We start from the raw sequence: 24510 nt of genomic DNA, 5'->3' as shown, positions 1-24510 counted from the left end.
TAAAAATATGCTTGCGTTACTGTACATGTGTCAAATAAATTAAATTAAAAAAATCTTTATTGTGCATTTTAACAAATAGCATTACGATCATTTATATTTATATATATATATATATATATAATCCATAATATAAATGCAGAAATGCTCATCACCAGGCTAGTCACAATAGACTTGAGGTCCTGGGTCTCCCAGGTCTTCTAGTCACAGAGCAGGCTGCTCTCAGGGTCCTGGGTGTCCACATCCCCCCAGTAGGGCAGGATGAAGGGCAGGCTGTCCAAGCGGGCCTCCAGCAGACCCCACAGACGCTCCGACACAAACTGGTTCCCCTTTTCAGAGAGGTGCAGTCCGTCAGACAGGTACACCGTGTAGTCCTGGGAAACACGAGATAGAAACGAGGTCAGAACTCATTGGAACGTGTTTATGCATGCAGACACAGTCTTTGTCATCTGGAGACTGTGGCCCAATTCATTAACCAATAATGATTTCAATAAATAATGATAATTCCACTTTAAATCATCTCCCAGTAAAGAATGAAAGAAAGAAATGTATTTAACAACAACTTTTCCCCATGTATTAGGGTTTTAGACGAGGGATTAGGTTTGGTCTGAGCTTTGGTGGGGACACTACCCAGACACCACCACTAACTTTGTTTGATGCATTATCTGCTGATGCATATGCAGTAAGACATTTAGTATAGCAACATTCCAATTGTACACATCTGCTTGGTAAGCAAAGACAAAGATTCCTTCCACCTATTCAATTATAAAACAAGATCTGTCTCAAAAGACGTTTTTACACTGCCAAATATGCCCGTCTTATGCGCGCCTTTTTCCCGGCATCGTCCACTGCCCGAGGTAAATTGCCGGCTTGAGCTAGCACCCCAATTTACCCTCCCGGACCCTACACACATTGGCGGTTTTATTTTGATGTAAATGCAAATAGACAGGGTTTGGGTAGAGGTGTGGCTGCGTTGTCTAGACAGAGACAATGCAGCAATATGAGTAGTTTTAGCTGGAGAAGGGCATGTGTTCATTCTATTGAAGTCTAGCAATACTATTGTATAGCCTACTATTGTTGTTTATATAATTGCCATTTCACTATTTTCCTCAAATTCATGCGCTGAATAGTGACCTGGTTGTGCGTGCATGCGTGCGTGTGCGTTGGGTTATCTGGATTAAATAGGATGTAGCCGATGATAACCAGATAAGAAAAAAACACTAGCTGCTGACCATCGTGGGAGAGAAGGTGACGCAGGCGCGTTATACGAAGACGGGGAGAGATTATGCGATATACGAGAAAGACGCAGAGGAACTTTTCTTACGAGAAGCCGCGCCCAAACCGGCTGGGCAGTGTAAAAAGGAAGACGTATGTTGGGAGGCGGTACCGAAGTGGGAGTTTATCCCTTTGTGAACCGCATGAGCCGCTTTGTTTTCGCTTCAACCTGAAAATTGGTGGGACATTTCAGTCGTCCTTTGACATTGGTGGGGACACGTCCCCTGGTCCCCATGCAAATCTACGACCTTGGTATTAGACCTGCTGAGGGATCTAAAGTAACCTATGGTTATCGCGGTCAGCGTAGGCCAGTTCCCACCTGTCCATCTTTCTGCATGAGGGTCCAGAGATCCAGGACTTCCACCCCACACTGGCCCGCTGCCTCCACACAGGCCTGGGCATACCGCCCTGCCACCGCGTTGTGGCGATTCAGAGGGAACCCTGGGAGGTGGAGAAACACGGTGGTATGGTTAACCTCTTTAGTTTAACAATGCAGTGGATGCTTACCCAAAGTGACTTACATTAGATGTTAGATACAGGTCATAATGTGGCAGGCAATGGCTGACAGGTAACATCTTGTTCACGGATGCCTACAGATAGGAAATTGGGGGTTGAACCCACATCCTTTAGGTTAGGAAGTTACACCCACATCAGTCCTGCTCCTGTACGATGGCCAAATGTATGATGTAGGTTGATATGAATCTTAGGGTAAAGAACAGCAATCTGCCGAGTTACCTTTAAGCTGGCACTCCTTCTCCCAGGTGGCCTCGTGAAGAGGAGGGGGAGTGATGAAGACGACCCGGTCTGAGGACACCCCCACTGCGGCCAGGTATTTTGCGATCTCCTTCAGGTTCTCCGAGTACTCATCTAAAGGGACATGCTGCCTGGCTTTCATCTCTAGGACCAAGGGAAAGAAAAGGCAATCAGTAGATTTAGTCTTGGATCAACCAAACTGACACCTCAATAGTTACATTTGGGGGAAGTCAAGTGTGTGCGATATAAATGAACGATGAAAAGTTGTATGCCTAAGATGCAAACATGCAACTAATGTATACCCTCAAGAGCGCAGTCGTTGGCCCCAAAGAAGACAGTAACGCCCACTATGTCCTCTGAGGGTTTATTGGGGAAGAGCCGAGGCAGGAGAATCTTCCCCCATCTGGAGTTGTACCCTGATAGTCCTCTGTTCACCACGTCACACTTTCTAATAGGGCCAGAGTTTTCCATATTAAAGAGTTGTTTCCACGTATGAATGCATAGTGCTGAATGCACATGTTTGTGAGTTGCACACTCTGTGCACTCAATAAAAACGAACTATGAATGGCTTACCGAGCAAGTTTGTTCGCCATTTCGGAACCCCAGCCATTAGGTTGAAAAGAAACCTACAAGAAGTGGATCACAAAGTCACAGAGGTGAACAGAAACCTGCTGGACCTCGTTTCATTCAACACCCACTATCAGAACAGCTACTATCATCCATCATCCATCATCTATCATCCCATCATCTCAAGATTTAACTTGAAGGCTTGGATACGACTTCATACGACTCTGGCGTGGCGTTAATTTCAATCGCTAAATAAATATTGAATAAAGAACCAACCTGGGTGATAGAGTCACCAAATAAAACCAATTTAGGCCAAACTATAGTTTTTGTTTTGGACATTTTAAATCCCGGCCGGAGGCAAGACAGAGACAGACACTTCCGGCTTTTACGCGCTAGTGTTTTATATTGTTCTAGTGTTTTTGTGGGTAGGATCTGACCAGCAGGGGGCGCTGAGGCGGACTTGAGGATGGGTGCTAACCGGAAGTAAACAGTGCGGCCTGGCCCACGTAATCAACATGGCCCTGGTGAGGTCTCACATCGGGAGGAGAGCCGTACACCTTTCACACCAAACATGTAGCGGTTCTCTCCTGACCGCGGACGGTTGTCCCTGGAGGGACGTGCTCTCCGTCTGGTCTTCATCGAGAGCTTGTTGCAGGGGAGAAGGTCCCTCAGACAGCGGTCCGCCTCCCGAGGAGGTGACCGCTGCAGGTCAGCCGGCGGGTTATGCAACAGCAGAAAAGTTCCTGAGAAGCTCCCGGCTCAGATGTTGGACTAAATGTAAACCTTCGAAAAGGTCGTGGGTCGGCAGAATGACGCGCGGAGATCGGGGTTTTTTGGGGGACCTTTGGGGACCTGAAGGCCATCTCGTCAGGGCCTACAGCGGTAACAACAGTACACCTCTGTACAAAACCAAGACGGGCTATTACGATGTGCTGGAGGTGTCTCCCGGCGCCACACACTCCCAGATCAAGACCGCCTACTACAAGCAGTCCTTCAAGTTCCACCCGGACAAGAACGCGGGCAGCGAGGAGGCGACGCGCCTCTTCTCGGACATCAGCGAGGCCTATAACGTGCTGGGGAACCAGGGGCTGAAAAAGAAGTACGACCGAGGCATCCTGAGCCACTCGGACCTGGTGGGCTCCCCCAGACCTTCGGCCAAGGAGACGAGCAGCTCCACCAAACCGCAACCCACGTCCCGTACCTCCGTGCTGGGGACGGAGAGCCAGAAGATATTCGACTTCGATAAGTTTATAAAGTCGCACTACGGGGGGCAGCTGCAGAAACAGAGAGAGGTGCAGGTGCGCAAAGAGGAGATGATGCGGAAGAAGGAGTCGGATATACACGAGTGGAAGTTGGACAAGATCCTCGAGATGGCGGTGGGGGTCCTGGTCGTGATTGCGGTTACCATTGTGTTCAGTTTGAAGAAAGGGAACTAATAATATGAGATGAGACGGGAGTTCACTGGGTCTATTGTATAGACTACACGGGGTATTCTAGATTTAGTAACATTCAGAGTTGGCCTTTACATCTCTGTAAACTGTCGGCTATATACATTGTCCAACACAGCAAGACAATGTATGTTATGTTGTGTTTGAGGGTGAGTGCATTTATGGTAAATGGTGCTGCTGGGTATTTGAGGAAACATCAGCCCAATCCGATACACTACAGATCCACATGTCGGGTATTTGTGAAGTAAATTGATTCCGCACATCCACTCAAAGCATTGATAGTTCTACTCACTGGGACAGTGTTCTGTGCATTGGCCAACAGCTCATATCCCTTTGGCTTTTATAAAGTCATTGCATCAGGCATATTGTAATCCAGTAATTTATCTCTATGGGAAAATATAACGGAGCTTTTAAAACGTTTTAAAGCTTGTTGGGGAGGTGTGACAAGGGATAGGCAGTAGGTATATTTGATTAAGCCAAATAATTTATATGCCCGTTTTATTTATTTAATGGAATGATTTGTTCTGAAGACTTTGATCATATCCTTATGTTCATTTTTGCAATATGCCTTCAGGTCTCCTGTCAGCACATTCAAATAAAAATCATATGCTGGTGATTAGCATTGACCTTAACAAAGATGGTTGTTCGCATTTCTTCCTGTATTGTAGTGGCTACAGCCTACAGTATCAAAATGTGTTTTTTGCTTCTGAGATCAGAGCTATAGAATAGTTGGTACAGAGCTGCTAACCCTCAGACATGGACGTGAGACTCACTCAAATGACCCTTCTGCACTTAGAAAAGTGACTGCCAATCTACATTGTTTTGAACGGTAGTGCAATTTTGAGCCGTCAAGGGCTTCATGGTGCATTCAAGTTCACCTCATTATCTCAGAAATATGTCTTTCAAGAGCGATGAAAATTGTTAGAATCGGGAAAGTGACATTTTCTACCTTATCCCAAATCAAATATGCATGCATTGATATTTAGGCAGATATAGAAGATTCAAAAATATGTCAAATTAATTTATGTTAGAGTGGTGGAGACCCAGGTTCAAGTCCTGCTCATGTTTTTATTTCAACGTAGTCATTGTGTGAATATAATGTGATCCATCTTTCCGAATACATACCAATCTCCAGCTGTGGCTTAGTGGTCGGACACTCTGGATACTAAAGTGTTTTTTTTTAAACATATCAATGTTGTGATTTAATGTAAAATCAATCCTCCGACAGACTATTTCACAACTACTCAGTGGTAGAGCGGAAAGAACTAACGCTTAACATCACCAGTCCTTGGTTCAATGCATACAAAGGCAGGCAGAGAATTTCATAAATTCATTTTATTATTTTTTTTAAAAAAGGGTGACTTCAGGAATACTTCAAGGCAAGTAAATTTCAAACAAAAAGGTACAAAAATGTTTCAAGACCCTTTTTGCAACAAACATCGGCAGGAATTCAACCCGTGTCTCCAGAGAGTTATCGAACAGTGCATCACTGAGACAGTAATCAACGCTCAATAATAAGAGGTTACATACATGACATCCCTAAGTTTTAAATTAGATTAGTTTTCCTAGCTCCAGAACTGATACAATCAACAAGTTTTTAGTTTGAATACCAGACATTTATTCTAGTTCAAGTGTATTTAGGGCATACATTTTGACAATATTTTTAAAAATAACTTTAAACACACAACAAAACAGTAAAAACTCCAAGGAGCTGCAATAAACATTGCCTGACAAGTAACAACAAAACTCAACAATATTAGACAGTACTGTTTGTCGATTGTAACAAACGTTAACTTATTATCCATGAAGGAACAAGGACTATTTTCCTTCATAATTAGCTTAGAAAGTTATGCTTCTCCACATACAATTAAAATAAATAAATTAAACAAATCACAAAGATTAGTGGAGTTACGCCATGCATTAAAATCTCAAAAACAAACAACATACAGATATATTAAACAAACGAGAGGTGGAAGCTACACTTGTTAGCTGACAAGAAAATAAATGCAAAACGCAAACTAAAGTGCTCAACACAACTCACAACATATTGAATACAATAAGATCAAAAATCAATGTTCACCAATTAGCTTTACTACCATCATTAGTAGATTCACAGAGGCTGATAATTATTGGTTAATAAATTAGGTCCAATTCAAGAGCACAGCCGTCGTGATTTAAGACGGACGCTGGGACTATTCAAGTCCGTTTCTGTCATGTTCTGCTGATGTTCCCTGTGGAGACGCATTCAAGCCCCCCATCTTCACTATTCTGAAAGAAATAACATTCTACCAAAAGACCCACAATGCCCTCTGCTCCACAAGTAGTCCATAATGAATCCTGTGGACGCAGCAGAAGGTTGTTACTAAAGGAGCCAGCGTCTCCTCTCAGGGACTGCTGGTCTGAGCCCCGGTGTGGCTGGTGTTTCTAGGGGACCCCTCAGATGACGGGGTTCAGCGCGTCGTAGAGCCGCTGCACGGCCAGCTCCACCATCTCCCTCAGGGACTCGTCCTCCGTGGCCTCGGCCTCGTCCTCGCAGCTCGCCGTCTGGGGGGGAAGAGAGGAGCGTTAGTAAAACGCAGCTGTGCGTAAACGTGAGTGTGTGAGGGTGTTCCTGACGGCTCACTCTGGTCTCCAGGCAGATCAGCACCGTCTTCCCGTCCACCGTCACGGCCATGCTTCTGCTGTCTCTGAACTCCACACAGTCCTCCCCGAACATGTCTCTGTGGGTTTCACCGGCCACACAGCTGTCACTGTCTGATATATATCATAGTTATGATTAATGCTTCAGTGTGTCCGTGTGGATAGAAGTGGAGCGGACAGAAGACTCACTGCAACATGACCTCCAGCCGGGCCTGGTACACCTCCATGTCCACGATGACACAATGAGACTCCATCACTGGAACCAACACAACACCAGATATGAGCTCACACAGGAAGGAGCTACACACAGGAAGGAACTACACACAGGAAGGGTCTACGCACAGGAAGGATCTACACACAGGAAGGAGCTACACACAGGCAGGAGCTACACACAGGAAGGACCTACACACAGGAAGGAACTACACACAGGAAGGGAACTACACACAGGAACGAACTACACGTGAGAAAGGCCTTCACCCGGGACACTTGGTATCAATATAAGACTATTTTCACTTTAGTCAGTTGATGTTAACCTATTAATGATAATCATACAAAAGAATATTGAGAAGGTCAGCTACCAGCTGAGCTCCCCACGCTGCATCAAACTGAACCCACCTCTCTGGGCCTTGGGGTTGGACTGGACCTCCAGCACCACGGTGGTCACCGCGTCAGCGTACATGTCGTTCAGAGGGTTGGCGATCCACTGGAGGGAGAAGAACACACGTTTAGCTCAGAGCCAGCGGCGGACATTATCCTCATCCATAGCAGGCAGAGAGACGTGATACGGTGCTGGTTGGGGGTTCGACTCCCAGCCCAAAGGCACCGATAGTTCGGTCTCAGGTTGTGAGGTGACGTGGTAGTGGTGGGACAGAAACCCACGGTTAAATACAGCGCGATAGATGAGATCCAGAGCGACCTGAGGCAGCAGCAGGAACCACAGCAGAAATAAAGCGCTCCCCTCATCTCAGTAGAAGATGTTTGTTGCTACTGACCTCCAGCGTCACCATGCCGGCCTCGTGCACCAGGGTGATGCTCTTAAAGATCTTCAGGGTGTTCTTCTCCGTCCCGTCCAGCTCCTCCACATCTCCTTAAAAACAAAGGTTAAAAAGGAAATATGAGGACAAAAGAAACATTATCCAAGGGGAAATGAAGACATACCATATAACATAGATAATATCTATCTATTTATAACAGAGTAGGCTCCTCTCCCACCGGTGAGGTTCCTCAGATGGCAGACCAACAGAGAGTAGGGGCCCGTGAAGGGGATGGCCTGGGTCTGCTTCACCGTGCTCATGGCCAGCTCCGTGTACGCTGCAACACACAACAAGCAGGAACATTCAAATCCTACAATTCAAAACTTCAACCTAAAAAGTGTAAAATACGGCAGATCTTTCTTCTTGGTCTTAAACGTGTTCCTACGCAGCGTGCTGGTGCACTAGTGTTGGATTGACCTATGAGCGCTACAGAACCCGCTCCAGGTGCTCTACTTTGTGGAGGCAGGAGAAGGTGTAGGGGATGAGGAAGTGAAAGTAACCCACTGGACAGGTCTGAGGGGGTGAGGATGTGGTAGTTGAAGTTCTTCTTCACCAGTATGCCCGAGACCCGCTGGCCCTGCACACACTTCTTATCCGCCAGGGAGCCCATGACCTGCGGAGGGAACCAGGATCAGAACCTCTCCCTCCTGTGGAGCGCAGACCTCGTCGGAGCGCATTAGGTTCACCCCTATAAGACAGGCAGTTCGGTACAAATCCCCTTTATAATACAATGCTGTGTTTTTGTGTATACTCAATAACCACATAGTTATTGAGAAGACACACTTCTCAATAACTGAATTTGAATAACTTCTAATTCTAATTGAAATGTGAAGTGATTCTTATCCAAGCTATCTTTGTTGTATACGGGGAAGGAGCTGACCTAGCTATTGTTAGTGCTTGGCACTTGGATCTATGAACATCCTTACTGTACCGACAGCGATATATTGTTTCTCTTCTTCTGACAAATGTACTTATTGTAAGTCGCTTTGTATACAAACGTCTGCTAAATGTAAATGTACGTTCTTCATATCTATATTGTAGGGTCTTTAGGTGAAGCCCAACACTGCAGTATAGAGGGAGTTAGGAGCTACCAAAGGCCAAAGGTCACCTTGGCCAGCTTCTCCCCCCTGAAGTTGAGGGTGACGGCCTCGGTGTTGCGGGGGTTGTGGACCTCGATGTGGACCTGGTCGTTGTCCTCGTACTCCCGGATCAGAGCCGCCTTCAGACGGGCCATCTCGTTCTGCTCCCCGTGGACCAGGATCTGAGCGGCCAGGAGACAGGATGTACTGTTACACCTTCTTACGATACGGGATGGAGCATTACACCTTATTAAAATACAGGATGTACTGTTACACCTTCTTACAATACGGGATGGAGCATCACACCTTATTAAAATACAGGATGGAGCATTACACCTTATTAAAATACAGGATGTACTGTTACACCTTCTTACGATACGGGATGGAGCATCACACCTTATTAAAATACAGGATGGAGCATTACACCTTATTAAAATACAGGATGTACTGTTACACCTTCTCACGATACGGGATGGAGTATTACACCTTATTAAAATACAGGATGGAGCATTACACCTTATTAAAATATAGGATGTAGTATTACACCTTATTAAAATACAGGATGTACTGTTACACCTTCTTACGATACGGGATGGAGCATCACACCTTATTAAAATACAGGATGGAGCATTACACCTTATTAAAATACAGGATGTAGTATTACACCTTATTAAAATACAGGATGTACTGTTACACCTTATTAAAATACAGGATGTAGTATTACACCTTATTAAAATACAGGATGGAGCATTACACCTTATTAAAATACAGGATGTAGTATTACACCTTATTAAAATACAGGATGGAGCATTACACCTTATTAAAATACAGGATGTAGTATTACACCTTCTTACGATACAGGATGGAGCATTACGCCTTCTTTAGATACAGGATTGAGTATTATATTCTGCAGTCGTCTCTTTTCTGCAACTTTTGGAGACAACATTGTGTACAAATGGAAATGCTCAATTCTGATCCGTGTTCTGGACTGGACCGGCTCTAACAAAGGCTCCTACCACGTGGGGCGGTTTGAGTGCCCGGATGAACTCGCTGGTCTGCTGGTAGTCAGTGTGGGCCGAGAAAGAGATGTAGTCCACAGACATCTTGAGCTGCAGCTTCTGGCCCGACATGGTGGTGATCTCCTCGGGCTCAGACATGATGTGCTGCAGGGACACACTGCAGGTCAGCGGGGCTTCCAGCTTTACGTTGTACTTATTCTACTAATTCTATACTAATTGCGTTCTGGCGCAGATTGGCTGCAGTGCATCACCCAAGTGGGTGCTACACACTGGTGGTGGTGAGTGAGGTCCCCCCCTTCACTGTAAAGCGTCTTTGAGTGTCTAGAAAAGCGCTATATAAATTCAATCCATTATTATTATTATTATTAATTCTTATGTCTTTACTAAAGCGCATAGCTAACATAAAGAAACCGGAGCAACATCGACATCTCGGTGAGGTTGCTGTCTCAGCAGAACCTTTTTATGGTGTTTAACTTCCCATGTTATTACATCACCTGACACTTATTCACCTAAAACAGATTTGAACCAATCTGTGAAGACAAAAAGCCACTGCCATAGCAAGCTAGCTAAACCACAAGCTGACAGTGGCTTTGGGACGAGATTCAGGTGCATTGATCCACTACTAGGGTCAGGATTATTGTTCGGGGGCACCAGCACCTTGGCCAGGGTTAGGCCTAGTGCTAGGGCCAGAGCTAGGGCTAGGGTCAGGGTTAATGTCAGGGTTAGGCCTAGAGCTAGGGCCAGAGCTAGGGCGAGGATCAGGGTTAATGTCAGGGTTAGGCCTAGAGCTAGGGCCAGAGCTAGGGCTAGGGTCAGGGTTAGGCCTAGACCTAGGGCCAGAGCTAGGGCTAGGGTCAGGGTTAATGTCAGGGTTAGGCCTAGAGCTAGGGCCAGAGCTAGGGCTAGGGTCAGGGTTAATGTCAGGGTTAGGACTAGAGCTAAGGCCAGAGCTAGGGCTAGGGTCAGGGTTAATGTCAGGGTTAGGCCTAGAGCTAGGGCCAGAGCTAGGGCTAGGGTCAGGGTTAATGTCAGGGTTAGGCCTAGAGCTAGGGCCAGAGCTAGGGCTAGGGTCAGGGTTAATGTCAGGGTTAGGACTAGGTTCAGGGTCAGGGCTAGCATCAGGGTTAGGGTCAGGGTGCGGGCGCGACAGGACCTTGGACAGTCTTAGGGTCAGGGGTCAGGGTTAGGGTCAGCACCTTGGCCAGGGTTCCCTCCACACAGTAGCCGGCGATGATGACGCCGTTCCTCTTGTCGGTGCACCAGCTCTCGAACAGCTCCCGGGACAGGCCGCTCTGCATCATGCCCGGGGACGCCATGACAACGCTGGGGCCGATGTCATCAAAGTGATCCATACTCTGAGGACAGAGTTACAGCACTGAATAGAATACTCTCAACCCGGAGATCATCTATCAAACGGGTTGGATCATTACAAATGACCTAAGGAATGAACCACGACGTGCTTTCCATTCCGTTGGAATGGAAAGCACTTTATATTCCGTTGTTTCCAATGTCAGAGGTAAGGGTCGGGAGTCAGAGTTAGGGTTAGGGTTAACAGCCCAGATGGGTTTATTCTATTAATACCAAAAGAACCAATAAGGATTAGAAATGACTTACTTTCATCTCTAATATTGTATTTTTTTTTATTAACTTAATCATCTGAGATTTTAATTTTCTTCTGCGGCGCTTTGAGTATATGGTTTTTACCTTGTGAAGTAAACATCTGGTCCTATCTGACCGATTAACCAATCGGAATCCTGTCCTCAACATGGGATACATAATTAGAAAATGGTAGGCTGCCTTATACATAGTGCTTCCACCAAAAAGTCTCACGATGCATTCTGGCGTATCATCCTTACCTTGAGGTTGCTGATGTGCTTGAAGACAAAGGGATTGTTGATGTTGATGGCCTTGCGGATCTTGTCGTTCATGGCGTTGACGTACGTCTGGTACACCGCCATGCACTTCTTGGCCAGCGAGGAGGCGTAGTAGATGGGGATGTCGTGGAGCTCAGGGTGGTTCTGCCAGTACTCGTCTGAGGAAAGGGAAACATCCCAACCTCAACCTCAGCCGTGACGTGGTGAGGAGAGGAACCATCACACAGAACCTCAACCATCACAACCTAAACCATCACATGGTGAGGAGAGGAACCATCACACAGAACCTCAACCGTCACAACCTCAACCATCACATGGTGAGGAGAGGAACCATCACACAGAACCTCAACCGTCACAACCTCAACCATCACATGGTGAGGAGAGGAACCATCACACAGAACCTCAACCGTCACAACCTCAACCATCACATGGTGAGGAGAGGAACCATCACACAGAACCTCAACCGTCACAACCTCAACCATCACATGGTGAGGAGAGGAACCATCACACAGAACCTCAACCGTCACAACCTAAACCATCACATGGTGAGGAGAGGAACCATCACACAGAACCTCAACCGTCACAACCTCAACCATCACATGGTGAGGAGAGGAACCATCACACAGAACCTCAACCGTCACAACCTCAACCATCACATGGTGAGGAGAGGAACCATCACACAGAACCTCAACCGTCACAACCTAAACCATCACATGGTGAGGAGAGGAACCATCACACAGAACCTCAACCGTCACAACCTCAACCATCACATGGTGAGGAGAGGAACCATCTCACAGAACCTCAACCGTCACAACCTCAACGATCACATGGTGAGGAGAGGAACCATCACACAGAACCTCAACCGTCACAACCTCAACCATCACATGGTGAGGAGAGGAACCATCACACAGAACCTCAACCATCACAACCTCAACCATCACATGGTGAGGAGAGGAACCATCACACAGAACCTCAACCATCACAACCTCAACCATCACATGGCGGAGACATTAGCTCAGAGTTAAAAAGGACTCATCCAACACGGTCATCAAAGAACCTCCAGAAAGCAGGACTTGCAATGCGTGTTTCTCACCAAGGATGAGCAGCAGCTCCTGGGCTCGGCCCAAGGCGAACACGGGGATCAGACAGCGGCCCTCCCTGTTGACGATGTCGTGGACGGTGTTACAGAACCGGGCCTCCCGCTCCTCCCTCTTCTCGTGGATGTGTGTGCCATAGGTGGACTCCTGGGGACACAATCTCAGCATGAGCACCGCACGGCCACATTACAGCGGGTTCATATTGTATGATGTCACCACAGAACGTACTATGATTAAAATGTCTGGTTTGACGCTGGGGATCTCTGCCGCCATCAGATGTCTGTCCTCTTGGCGCGAGAAGTCTCCAGTGTACAGCAGCTGAGAGGGAACACAGAAAACAGCATCAGGTCAGCTGAAGTAATACTCAAGAGACACAGTTCCACTAGGCCCTAATAAAGAAACCCAACATATCCCAATAAACACATTACCAGTCTACAAACCAAACAAATACAATGAGATAAAAGGAAGCTACTAAATGAGTGATCCTTTGGAATTGGGGCCTCCACCTTGACACCGGCGATCTCGATCATAAACATGGCGGCCCCCAGGACGTGCCCCGCATGGTAGCACCAGAACTTGATCCCCGCCACCTCCTTGACCTCGTGGAAGTTGATGGTCTCGATCTTCTCCATGCTGTCCTCCAGGTCCGTCTCCGTGTACAGCATGTCATCCGCAGAGATGTTGCTGCCATCAAGCAGTCCCATCATTATTACATACAGAACATTACATATACAATGCTACCACTAACTATTAAATCATTCTGCCGAACAAAGAGATACACAGTGATTTATCATCAGTAGTTTGGAGTTAAGCATCTTGCAAACCAGAAGGCATTGGGCATCGGACCGGGAAACTTCCCAGTGAGAGTCGAAGATGCTTAACCGCTAAACTCCTACTGTGATAATTGTGATTGTACACTCTTACTCTCTCCTCCCTGTGCTTCTACACTCCACAACACTGCCGTCGCCGGGTATCGTATAAGAACCCTTCCTTTGTCCAGATTCAAACAGTGCGTGCTTCTAACCTGACTTTGACATAGTCCGACAGGAGCCAGCGGTAGATGGCCTTGGTGGCGTGGGTCATGAAGGTTCGGCCTTTGAAGCTGGTCTTCTGAAGGAACCAGGGCAGAGCTCCACAGTGGTCTAGGTGGAAGCTAAAAGAGGAAGGTCCAGGTTAATGGATCCACCTGGTACTGGTTATAACTGGTTATACTGGTTATATAGTTACCCACAGATACACCAGGGGGAGGCAAAGAGCGGGGATTCTAGCTCATATTAAATATGAGCTACAAATTAAAGACACACTTAATTTGGGCATTTATGTTTATGGATTACATCATTCATTATAGATATGTAACGCATATCGCATCCATTAAGCCTCCACTGAAACTTCTACTCAGTTATCTTTAATATTATTGCCTATTGGTTTACCATAAAGGTGAGTTGAATCTATATAAATATAGAGAAGAGGGATATCTTTACAGGTAAAATAGACTATACTTGTACTTATTGTAGAGGGTGATTGCATTGTAATCTATTAAATCCTGGATTATGTATTTGACTGAAGAAGGTGCCGTTCTCCTCTTCAGTGTGAACTCACTGGCTGATGAGCAGCAGGTCTATCTCTGCCGGGTCTATGAGGTCGATGTAGGGCAGGGCGTCCATCCCCTCTAGGCCTGGGTGGATGCCACAGTCCAGCTGCACTCCACAGTAGACATGGAATAACAGGTATGACATATTAGCAATATAAATAATACTGTCAATAATATTTATTAATATTTTTTTTCTAAAACGTGTCTTGTAATAATATTAAACATACGTGTAGAGGAACAGTGTTGCTGTGACAAACAGTGCACAGTTATAACCATGTATAATCCAAAAGAACCAAGCCATTCGCATAATATATAATGTAAGGATGTTACCACATTATTACCATTATTTTCCTGCCTTTGAATTCCAGGATGATGCATGACCGGCCGACCTCCTGTCCAGCGCCCCTGCGAGATATAACAGTTTCAACACATGAACAGATCAAACACGTGGCTAATATATATAAAGAATATGTATCATATGTTTGTAGCATGAGCGATGGGAACCCACAGGGGTCGGATGAGGAGCTGGTCGCTCTCCTCCGCGGGAACAGTCGCCTCCACTTTACGTTTCGCCGCCATCGCTGCTTCAGCAAATATATTTAGAAATAAAATAAATAGGCTAAATCATGTTCAGTATATTGTAAAATCAGTTTCAAATACACTCTTAATGTGTGCATGTGTTTATGAATGAAGGAGTGGGGCGGGGCGGGCCCTAGACATAGACACTTCCGGTGGGAACCAAAATACATCCGACAAGAATCAATTTCCGTGGTTCATGGTTCCCGGACAATGCATTATGTGTTGTTGCAGCGAGAATGATGCATTCAAATTAAATAATATGATTCGCATAGAGCTATACAATAAGATAATAGGTCAATGTTGTCTCTGTCATGGGAGCCTTGTTGAATATAGTGTGTCCCCCGTGTTGCATCCCTCGGTGCGGCTCCTTTAAGAGAAGTTGGGCGGCGGCTGCGGTAACGGCGCGCGGATGCGGCGGGCGCAGAACACACTGGGGCGCAACGCGACTCAGAAACAGAAAGCAGCCGAACCCACGAGCCGAAACCCCCGAACTCAGCCCGTCGTTCACCGGTACGTCCGGCCTGGATGCCCATCGCTCGTACGGGCAACTCCCTCATAGGAGTCGGAGTTTCTTGAAGCGAATGAGGATCACGTTACGGTGTGTTTATCCTAGCAACCAGTTTAGTTTTATTATTTATTTATTACTGCCCACCGATGGGCCAATACACTTAATATCCGATACTTTCATGTTTCGAAAACTTTTGCAAAGCTTCGAGTATATTTGGGAAGTGCCGAAATGTATTTTCTTTTCAGAAAGAGACAATTATAAGCAATGTTTTCGACTGACTAAACGAAGTAGCCTTCCTTACAGGAGACAGACACCATATGCTTCGCATACAGAGGGCAGTGATGGTCACTGACGTAACCCTCTGAAAGAGAAAGTATAAACTGTTGATTGGAACTCCTTTATATCCGCTGCTCAGGATGAGAAGGCGGTCGTCATGGTGATGAATGATGTTCCGAAAAGTCAAGAAGCGCCACAGCAGCAGCAGCTCTCAAAGCAGTGAGATCAGCACTAAGAGCAAGGTGCACCACGCACTCACTCACTCACTCACTTACTCACTCACTCACTCACTCACACACCCACTCACTCACACACTTCCAAATGAAATTAAATCATTAAAACGTTTCTGTTCATGTTAGTCGGTTGACTCCAGCTTGGGAGGACTCTCCAGATCCAGCACGGTCGCCAGCCTCGACAACGACTCCACCAAGAGTACAGGTGAGTAGAAAACAAGACTTTATTGAAAGTTTCCCTTCTCTATGTGGACTAGTTTGATGGAGTTGTGTGGTTGTAGGGAACGTGCCATCAGACGCATGCACTGAGTTCAGGGTGAAGTACGTTGGGGCCCTCGAGCAGCTGCACTTTGACATGAGCCGGGCCCTTCAGGAGCCCCTGGACCTCATCAACTACATCGACGCAGCACAGGTAGGGGACCCACCTGTCACAGATAAAACCAAAGTTAGAGGATAAAACACAAGTTAACAGATACAACACAAGTTAACCGATACAACACAAGTTACCAGATAAAACACAAGTTAACAGATACAACAAAAGTTAACAGATACAACAAAAGTTAACAGATACAACACAAGTTTACCAAAGTTAATAGATAAAACAGAAGTTAACAGATAAAACAAAAGTTAACAAATAAACACAAGTTAACAGATAAAACCGAAGTTTACACAAGTTATCAAATAAAACACAACTTAACAGATAAAACTCAAGTTTACACAAGTTAACAAATATTATACAAGTTAACAGATAAAACTCAAGTTAGCAGATAAAACACAAGTTAAGAGTCTTCTTCCTCTCATAGCAAGATGGGAAGCTGCCGTTTGTTCCCGGTGAGGAGGAGATGATGCTGGGGGTGTCCAAGTATGGAGTCAAAGTGGCCTCGCTGGACCAGTGTGTGAGTACAACACTAACATTCATACAGGATGGATCGCTAGTTTGTTAGTTATGGTTGACCTGGTAGTCTTGCGAGGCTAGGCTTAAAAAAAAAAAACACAAAACAAAGCAAGTTTAAAATAGAACACAACCTTTGGAGAATCACAGCTAGATTCGATAGGTCGCCTAAAACATGTTGGTATCGTGCTGTCCAACTATTTGGAGGCTGGTGCTGTGTTGCACCACCACCCTCTCTACCTGATCCCGATTGGTTTAAACATGTTGCTACCACGCTGTACCTCATCGTGATTGGTTGTAACATGCTGCTCTCCTATAGGACGTGCTGCACCGCCACTCTCTGTACCTCGTTGTGATAGGTTTAAACGTGTTGGTGCTTTCCTCCTGTAGGACGTGCTGCACCGCCACCCTCTGTACCTGATCATGCGCATGTTGTGCTACGACGACGGCCTGGGGGCGGGGAGGAACCTGCTGGCGCTGAAGACCACCGACGGGCAGCAGGAGCACTGCAGCGTCTGGGTGTACCAGTGCAGCTGTGCGGTGAGTGGACCTCCGGCCCCGGCCCCCTGCTCTCTGACCACGCACAGCAGGAGATATCTGATGGTGTAACGGTGATGGAGTTCAGGGAACAGAGGTGGGGATAGGGGGAGGGAGGATGGCGGAAGGGGCAAAAGAGGAGCTGATGTCCTTCCCCTTCTGGGTGAAGTAGGTTACAAGAGCATCAGCAGTGAGGGAGGAAGGATGGCGAGGGGGGTAGGGGTGAGGAGGGAAGAGAACACTGAAAACAGTTTCCTGGGGTTCGAGGCGCTGGAGTTGATTTTGGTAGGGTAGAAGGCAGATTTGGCTGTTGACACAATGGAGGTGAAGTCTGAGAGGAGGTGAATGTAGTGTGAGAGATCATCAGGACAGTCTGATCTCTTCCATTTCTAGGTGATAAAGGAGCATGTAGGGGGAGGGGCTGTGGGTGGGCTGTGGTCATCAGGTATCAAACCCAGTACCTCGAACCCAGTACCCTCCCCCTCCCCCCTTGTTCAGGAGGACATTCTCTAAATATGAGAATCAATACAACAACAGATGCTCTTGGATTATGATCTCAATATCCTCCAGTGGTATATTCATATGATGAATTTGTTGTTCTTCCAGGAGCAGGCCCAGTCCATCTGCAAGGTCCTGTCAGCCTCTTTCGACTGCGCCCTGACGTCAGAGAAGTCCTGATTCAGGCGACCTTTGACCCTCAGCCCGGTCGGACTCTTCAAAGGTCATGTTCAGGTTGTTTAACAATATCTGGCTCCCTGTTTTTTTCTCACATTATTATTTAAATGACGTCAGTTTCATTAAGATTTACTATTTGTGAATAGATAACCAAATATTAATAATCCAAAACATTTTCATTAATTGATAATACTAGTTATTATCTTCCGTCTGAAGGAGCCTGCCGGGTACAAAGCTTTTATTGGGGTGACAACCAAAGGAAATGGGATCTCTTCTTTGTATTTTACAGCCTTATAAACATGGTACTTTTATTGCACACTGACTTTGTATAAATAGGCGACAGGAAACATTGTGACTCATCTGGGATAAGTGTGGGAAATATTTAGATATTTTTGAAGAAGATATCCTTGGAGCAGCATTCGGATTTTGAAGGTACTGCTAGCTTCAAGAAAGTTGCCTCTCAAACTTGACTTAAGTGGTACAAAAACATTGGTACGTGCAGCGGCCTGCGGCAGCAAGTTCAAAGGTTGCTGTAACAACAACCTCATATATTTAGTGTTGAAACAGGCTATTATTCACCTCCATCCTGATTGCTTCCATCATCGTTGTGTTGCCTCTTATCAACTACACAACGTGTGGAATCATGTTTTCTTACATTCAAACTGCACATCAGGTTGATGTTATGAAGTAGACTGAATGCACATTAATGTTGATGGATTTCTCTTGGTATTTTTGTATTGTTTAAAAGGTAAATGTTGAATGCTAGTTCTGCATACCTCTTCATTCAACTCCATCTCTCCCTGCTTTCAGTTGGGATGATTCAGACTCAAAACATTATTGGCACAATAAAGAATTATTTATATTTTCAATACAGATTGTTATGAAGGCTGGTTTATGTTTTAAAGTCCATAAAACCTTTTTAACTTTAAACTAAATGTTTGGTGGTTTAAAAAATGCAATAAATCCGTCAACCCTCACAAATATATACAGCTTTCAATGATTTCCCTTCATAGGAAGTATGTCTGTTTACATTATTGAATAAATCAATAAACACAACTTGACCAACATTCCAGAGATGAAGGCATGGACATCAGTCCAAAAGGAAGAGCAACAAGACGATTCTTTCATGTTTTTATTATTCCAGTTTCATTTTACTGTTTACTTGCACATTTAAGTTAAGAGTCAATGTAGTAATCTTTAGTCTTCAAGAATTAATGAACCTGTGTGTGTGTGTGTGTGTGTGTGTGTGTGTGTGTGTGTGTGTGTGTGTGTGTGTGTGTGTGTGTGTGTGTGTGTGTGTGTGTGTGTGTGTGTGTGTGTGTGTGTGTACTGTTCCATCACAACAGTGCATTCAAACAACATTTAATCACCAAGGCAAGGTTAACATTTTTTTTTACAATTAAATATCACACAGAAACAACTTCTATTTACAACCTCGACAATCAACCCCCTTAGTTCCAGTGAGGAGCGCTCGTCGGATCCACCAATCACAACGCAGCATCACCTTTTGTCATTCACAAAATCCACTGCAGGCTCTTGTTAGGTCAAATGTGTAAATATCAACATATTTATATATTTATATAGATTTTTTTATAAACACAGAAAGAGATAGAGTACAGTTGCTCTGCAACCAAAATAAAGTTAATTACATAGAATGCTTTGTCAGAATATTCTTGATCTAGCGCTACAGACTGAACATGTGTCCCCTCCTCTGCCAGGTCAGGTGGGTAAGAAGGCTCTGGGTCTGAGGACCGGTGGGTAAGAAGGCTCTAGGTCTGAGGACCGGTGGGTAAGAAGGCTCTGGGTCTGAGGACCGGTGGGTAAGAAGGCTCTGGGTGAGAACCAGTGGATTAGACTGGATTAGGCCCTGGGTGAGAGCCTCCAATAGAGAGCCAGAACACATCTGTTTTCCCCTCATGAGGCAGAGTGTCGCGTGCGAGGCGACAGGAACACGGCCGACCACAGGAGCAGAGCGGGGGGGCGGGTTAGGAGGCGCGGCCTGCAGCCAGGGTGTCAGACGCTACACACGCGACACACGGCCACACACAGCCTAGCACAGGCCTGTGGTGCAGCACAAGGATGTGGAAGAATGGCGGATATAGAGATCGACCGTTACAGATAGGCATGTAGACACGAGGAGATGGACTCGCCCAGGTCAGGGACTTGCCTCCTCCTTTTTCTACATTTAGCACGGCCCCCCGTCTCCCTGATGTCCGTCTGGGGGAGAACTTGGGACGGGGGGGAGGAAGGGATGGGAGGCTGGCAGGTCCAGCGTGTTTCTGGGTTAGCACCGTTAGAAAGTGTCTCCACTTGGGAGAGCTGCTGGAAAAAAAAGGTCAAAGCAGCTAGAAGCAGCATCTCTAAAACACAGACGCTACAAAACGCTCAGCTGGAGAGGAGGTGGAATGTAAGAGAGTTGAGGGTGTTCACATTCGACGGTTCTACGTGTTAGTTACAGTACGTTGCCAGTAGGACCTTCATTCAGTCAGATGAGTTGACCTGTGACCTGTGACCAAGCCCAAGACTTGGAAAAGTGCGATTTATTGCAAGAGGTCATTCACTACAATCATATTTCTTATTTTTTTTTCTTCATAGTCTTTAACTGATATTAACAACTTTAAAATCACATACGGTGCCACTGAGATACTGGGCCCCTGGTGAACCCCCAAGGCGGACGCCGGCCCGTCACGCTGGGGAAATGGCGGCGTTTCATTGGTCATTCAGACGTCAGCTACTCCACAGAGAAAAAGTCGATGTCGGTTTCGTTTAGCTGTCTTTCGTTAGCGTTTTGAGAAAGGAAGTCCGGCGGCGTTCTAGGCCCCGGGTCAGTTCCCGTGCCCCCCCCCCCCCCCCCCCCCCCCCCCCCCCCCCCAGGTCGACCTCTCAGTCGGCGATGAAGTGGACGAAGGTGACTGGGAAGGCTCCTCTCCTCATCGGATCCCCTTCTATGTGACCCAACTGTGGAACAAGAGAACAGACGGGAAGGGGTTTCAGGGCGAATGGCGACACCTGGTGGTGAATAGGGCGCACAACACCGCTGAGGTTAGGGCCCTCCACATTTCCACACAACTCAAACTAGGACCAGTTTGAGGACAAACTGCACAGCTTCTAAAGCACAAACACGACACAAAAAGGAGCTACCTGCTATGGATCCACATGCTAATCATTAAGCTACCTGCTCTGAATACCTAACACACGCTAATAACTAAGATACCTGCTATGGATACCTACCACATGCTAACCACTAAGATACCTGCTATGAATTCCTACCACATGCTTATAACTAAGCTACCTTCCATGAATCCACACGCTAATAACTAAGCTACCTGCTATGGATGCTAATAGTTACAGGGCTAGTACGGAGGCTAGGTCACGCTAAACCCCTCGAACAAGAGTTACATTTAAAATATTACCTTGTGTGATCGGTACTTAAAGTACTTTAAAATGTCTGCTACACCTGAAAACACAAACCTATGACATGAGTTATCTCAGGAATCATTGAGGGTTCAAGTGTAAGGTCATGTCTGTAATACATAATTACTCATTCCCTTCCCAAGGAGACTCAGCATGGCAGCATTAGAAGATAACGACCAAAACAACTTTAGCAACGCGCTGAAATGCCCTCTCATTTTGACTGTGAACTGTAAGTCACAGAAATGTAAATAAAACTTAATGCATCTCAAGCTGAACAGATCAGACCTAATTAAGTCTGGCCGAGATGGAACGAGATCAGATTCATTAGCATCACACACACACACACACACACACACACACACACACACACACACACGCACACACACACACACACACACACACCTCCTCATCCATGTGGGCCATAGATGAGGGGGGGACGTGGGGACTTGGCTGCCTGAACAGAGGCGCCAAACATGGGCCAGAGATGGTGGCTAAATTCAGCCCAGTGAAAAACAAGTCGCAGCTGGTTTGAACTCGGACAAGGGGGGGCCAGAGGAGGACGGGATGGAGGGGGGGAGAGAGGGGCTGATGTTAAAGAATGAGGTCATTTCGTTATCGTGTTTTCGAGCCACCATGGTTACCAGGCCAACGGACATCCAGTGCTGCATAGGAAAACTTTTGTGTGAACAGAGCTGGAGTTGGAACGGAGCCCACTTGGAAGATACCGTGCCACGAAAAACACCTGCATGTGAACGAATCGCACACAGTCTCTCTCACACACGCAAGCTTGTGTACACACAACACTGGAATTCTCACGTCAGGTTCCCACCAAGTCACAGAGCCAACCTGCACGCACACACACACACACACACACACACACACACGGCCCCCCCTGTGCGGTACTGACCCACCACTCCTGGTCCTCCTCCCCGTCCACCACGATCACCTCCCCCTCAGTGAAGGTCAGCTCGTCTGGGTTGTCGGCGATGCAGTGGTAGATGGCCTTCACGCGCTTGGGCTTGTGCTTCTGGAACACAGAGTGCACCGCCGGAGCGGAGTTCACAGGAGAGCATTAATGAGCTGGAACTTAGGGATAAAAATAGCATCACGCATTTTCTACTTCAAGGAATCCTTGCCTAATCCGCCTGGGACCTTAACACAACGGTAGCAGGTGAAATATCACTCATGGTTCAGCGGCTTTAATTCCTCATGGTTTCATTGTTAAGTTATTCATGAGAGTGGAGCACAAAAAGGGGTCTTGAACATTTACGTCCTATGACCTGTTCCGCTTTCTGGACAAGTGCTCTCTTGTGGTCGCTGGTTAATTTCCTCAATAAAACAGGAAATTCACAGTACAGGGAAGGACACGGATGACTGGCACCCAATCACAAGGCCGGAGACACCAACGACAAACACAAACAGAGGACACACAGCCTGCAACGTTGTGTTCCTCCTCCCCACCGACACACAAAAGTACATCAACACAAACGCACAACTCATGTACCAGCCACGGGTGAATCCATGAATGCACACTCAGTTCAGAGGGAGAGGGGGAGAGAGGGGGTGACAGAGTGTCACAGACGGGGGCCTTACCAGAGGGCCCTTCCTTGGAGTGGGGGCCGGAGGCATGGATTGACCAATGGAATTCCTTGGGCATCCAGGGACTTCTTTAGCTGGAACAGGAAAAGGAAATGACATCAGGGTAAAAGAAACACTCTCCGTGTGCTGCGAGGAAGGAACCAAGTCTCGACTGATAAGGGGCAAAGTGGCTAGCGTGTAAAGCTAATATCTCAGGTCTGTTACGTTATTATCTCAGGTCTGTGTTATGTTATTATCTCAGGTCTGTGTTACGTTTTTATCTCAGGTCTGTGTTATGTTATTATCTCAGGTCTGTTACATTATTATCTCAGGTCTGTTACGTTATTATCTCAGGTCTGTTACATTATTATCTCAGGTCTTTGTTACGTTTTTATCTCAGGTCTGTTATGTTATTATCCCAGGTCTGTATAAAGTTTTTATCTCAGGTCTGTGTTATGTTATTATCTCAGGTATGTTACGTTATTATCTCAGGTCTGTGTTATGTTATTATCTCAGGTCTGTGACGTTATTATCTCAGGTCTGTGTTATGTTATTATCTCAGGTCTTTGTTACGTTTTTATCTCAGGTCTGTGTGATGTTATTATCTCAGGTCTGTGTGATGTTTTGATCTCAGGTCTGTTATGTTATTATCCCAGGTCTGTATAAAGTTTTTATCTCAGGTCCGTGTTATGTTATTATCTCAGGTATGTGAAACGTTATCTCAGGTCTGTGTTATGTTATCTCAGGTCTGTGTTGTGTTATTATCTCAGGTCTGTGTTATGTTATTATCCCATGTCCGTGTTATGTTATTATCTCAGGTCCGTGTTATGTTTTTATCTCAGGTCTTTGTTATGTTATCATCTCAGGTCTGTGTTATGTCATTATCTCAGGTCTGTGTTATGTTATTATCTCAGGTCCGTGTTATGTTTTTATCTCAGGTCTGTTATGTTATTATCTCAGGTATGTTACGTTATTATCTCTGCTCTGTGTAACGTTATCTCAGGTCTGAACACGCATGGTTTGATACGAGGTTGATGACCCACCTTGTCGTTCTATGGATCCCTTGCGGTTCAGAGGTATTCGGGTGAAGCTTTTGTCGTTCCTGGAAACAGAGCAGAAGCAGACCAGCGTTGAAGTCCCCTGGGGAGCCGGCTTGTAAAAGCTTTCACGTCATAACAAAATATTGTTTTTAGCTTTAGACACAAATTGTAACTCAGTGACTAAGTGGTTGTGGTTATGTCCCAGTTATAGTCTGAGTTAAAGCCACAAAAGAACAGACACCCTCATCAGCGTTGTGGGAACATGGCAACAGAAATGCAGCTTGGCAGAAGACGGCCATGGAGTGGCTGAAGAGCTCAGGGAAGAGACGAACCGACTAGGGTTATAGTACACACCTTCACCCAGCCCCAAGATAAGGGTGAGAGGAGGCGGCGGGAGTGAGTGA

At 46.1% G+C, this 24510-nt stretch overlaps 5 protein-coding genes across 9 annotated transcripts in view; 2 read left to right on the top strand and 3 right to left on the bottom strand.

Annotated features, from left to right (window-relative positions):
* Positions 1–39: 39 nt before the first annotated feature.
* Positions 40–2990, bottom strand: iah1 (isoamyl acetate hydrolyzing esterase 1 (putative)). Its single transcript, XM_079752835.1, has 6 exons — positions 2869–2990; positions 2599–2651; positions 2328–2473; positions 2008–2169; positions 1592–1713; positions 40–371 (listed from the first exon to the last, which is right to left on the bottom strand). Exons 1-6 carry the CDS (start codon positions 2929–2931, stop codon positions 198–200), a joined length of 720 nt encoding a protein of 239 aa, XP_079608961.1. The 5' UTR covers positions 2932–2990; the 3' UTR covers positions 40–197.
* LOC307087304 (dnaJ homolog subfamily C member 30, mitochondrial-like) lies at positions 2982–4576 on the top strand. Its single transcript, XM_079752834.1, has one exon. The coding sequence runs from the start codon at positions 3108–3110 to the stop codon at positions 4026–4028; it is 921 nt and encodes a 306-aa protein (XP_079608960.1). The 5' UTR covers positions 2982–3107; the 3' UTR covers positions 4029–4576.
* Positions 4577–6403: 1827 nt separating this feature from the next.
* On the bottom strand, positions 6404–14953 carry LOC307087303 (cleavage and polyadenylation specificity factor subunit 3; the record flags this gene model as incomplete). Its single annotated transcript, XM_079752833.1, has 18 exons — positions 6404–6584; positions 6664–6760; positions 6870–6936; positions 7296–7383; positions 7673–7767; positions 7893–7991; positions 8219–8327; positions 8823–8975; positions 9810–9956; positions 11009–11167; positions 11669–11844; positions 12780–12930; positions 13012–13101; positions 13290–13467; positions 13808–13936; positions 14383–14480; positions 14716–14779; positions 14883–14953. 18 exons carry the CDS (start codon positions 14951–14953, stop codon positions 6477–6479), a joined length of 2079 nt encoding a protein of 692 aa, XP_079608959.1. The 3' UTR covers positions 6404–6476.
* A 410-nt stretch (positions 14954–15363) lies between these two features.
* Positions 15364–18973, top strand: itgb1bp1 (integrin beta 1 binding protein 1). Of its 2 annotated transcripts, none has more exons than XM_079751898.1 (7): positions 15364–15463; positions 15877–15979; positions 16097–16175; positions 16252–16382; positions 16774–16866; positions 17253–17402; positions 18006–18973. In XM_079751898.1, the coding sequence occupies exons 2-7, from the start codon at positions 15905–15907 to the stop codon at positions 18075–18077; spliced, it is 600 nt and encodes a 199-aa protein (XP_079608024.1). In that variant the 5' UTR covers positions 15364–15463; positions 15877–15904; the 3' UTR covers positions 18078–18973. The 2 variants fall into 2 exon arrangements, with proteins under 2 accessions (XP_079608024.1, XP_079608023.1); XM_079751897.1 differs by having other exon boundaries at positions 15399–15551.
* Positions 18974–20957: 1984 nt separating this feature from the next.
* The window catches only part of asap2a (ArfGAP with SH3 domain, ankyrin repeat and PH domain 2a), a gene marked incomplete at its 3' end in the record, with an annotated part of 51627 nt that continues 48074 nt past the window's right edge, over positions 20958–24510 (bottom strand). For 2 of the 4 annotated variants that reach the window (XM_079751860.1, XM_079751862.1), the window contains exons 25-27: positions 24110–24168; positions 23082–23161; positions 21861–22515 (exon numbers count right to left, since the gene is read on the bottom strand). In XM_079751860.1, coding sequence (XP_079607986.1) covers positions 22306–22515; positions 23082–23161; positions 24110–24168 — 349 coding nt within the window. Of the gene's footprint in view, positions 21033–21860; positions 22516–23081; positions 23162–24109; positions 24169–24510 lie in introns of those variants that run through there. The other 2 variants (XM_079751863.1, XM_079751861.1) reach the window with 2 other exon arrangements.

This window comes from Pollachius pollachius, assembly GCF_949987615.1.
Source record: "Pollachius pollachius genome assembly, chromosome: 15".
NCBI classification, from domain to species: Eukaryota; Metazoa; Chordata; class Actinopteri; order Gadiformes; family Gadidae; genus Pollachius; species Pollachius pollachius.
This window is presented reverse-complemented; position numbering and strand designations above follow the sequence as displayed.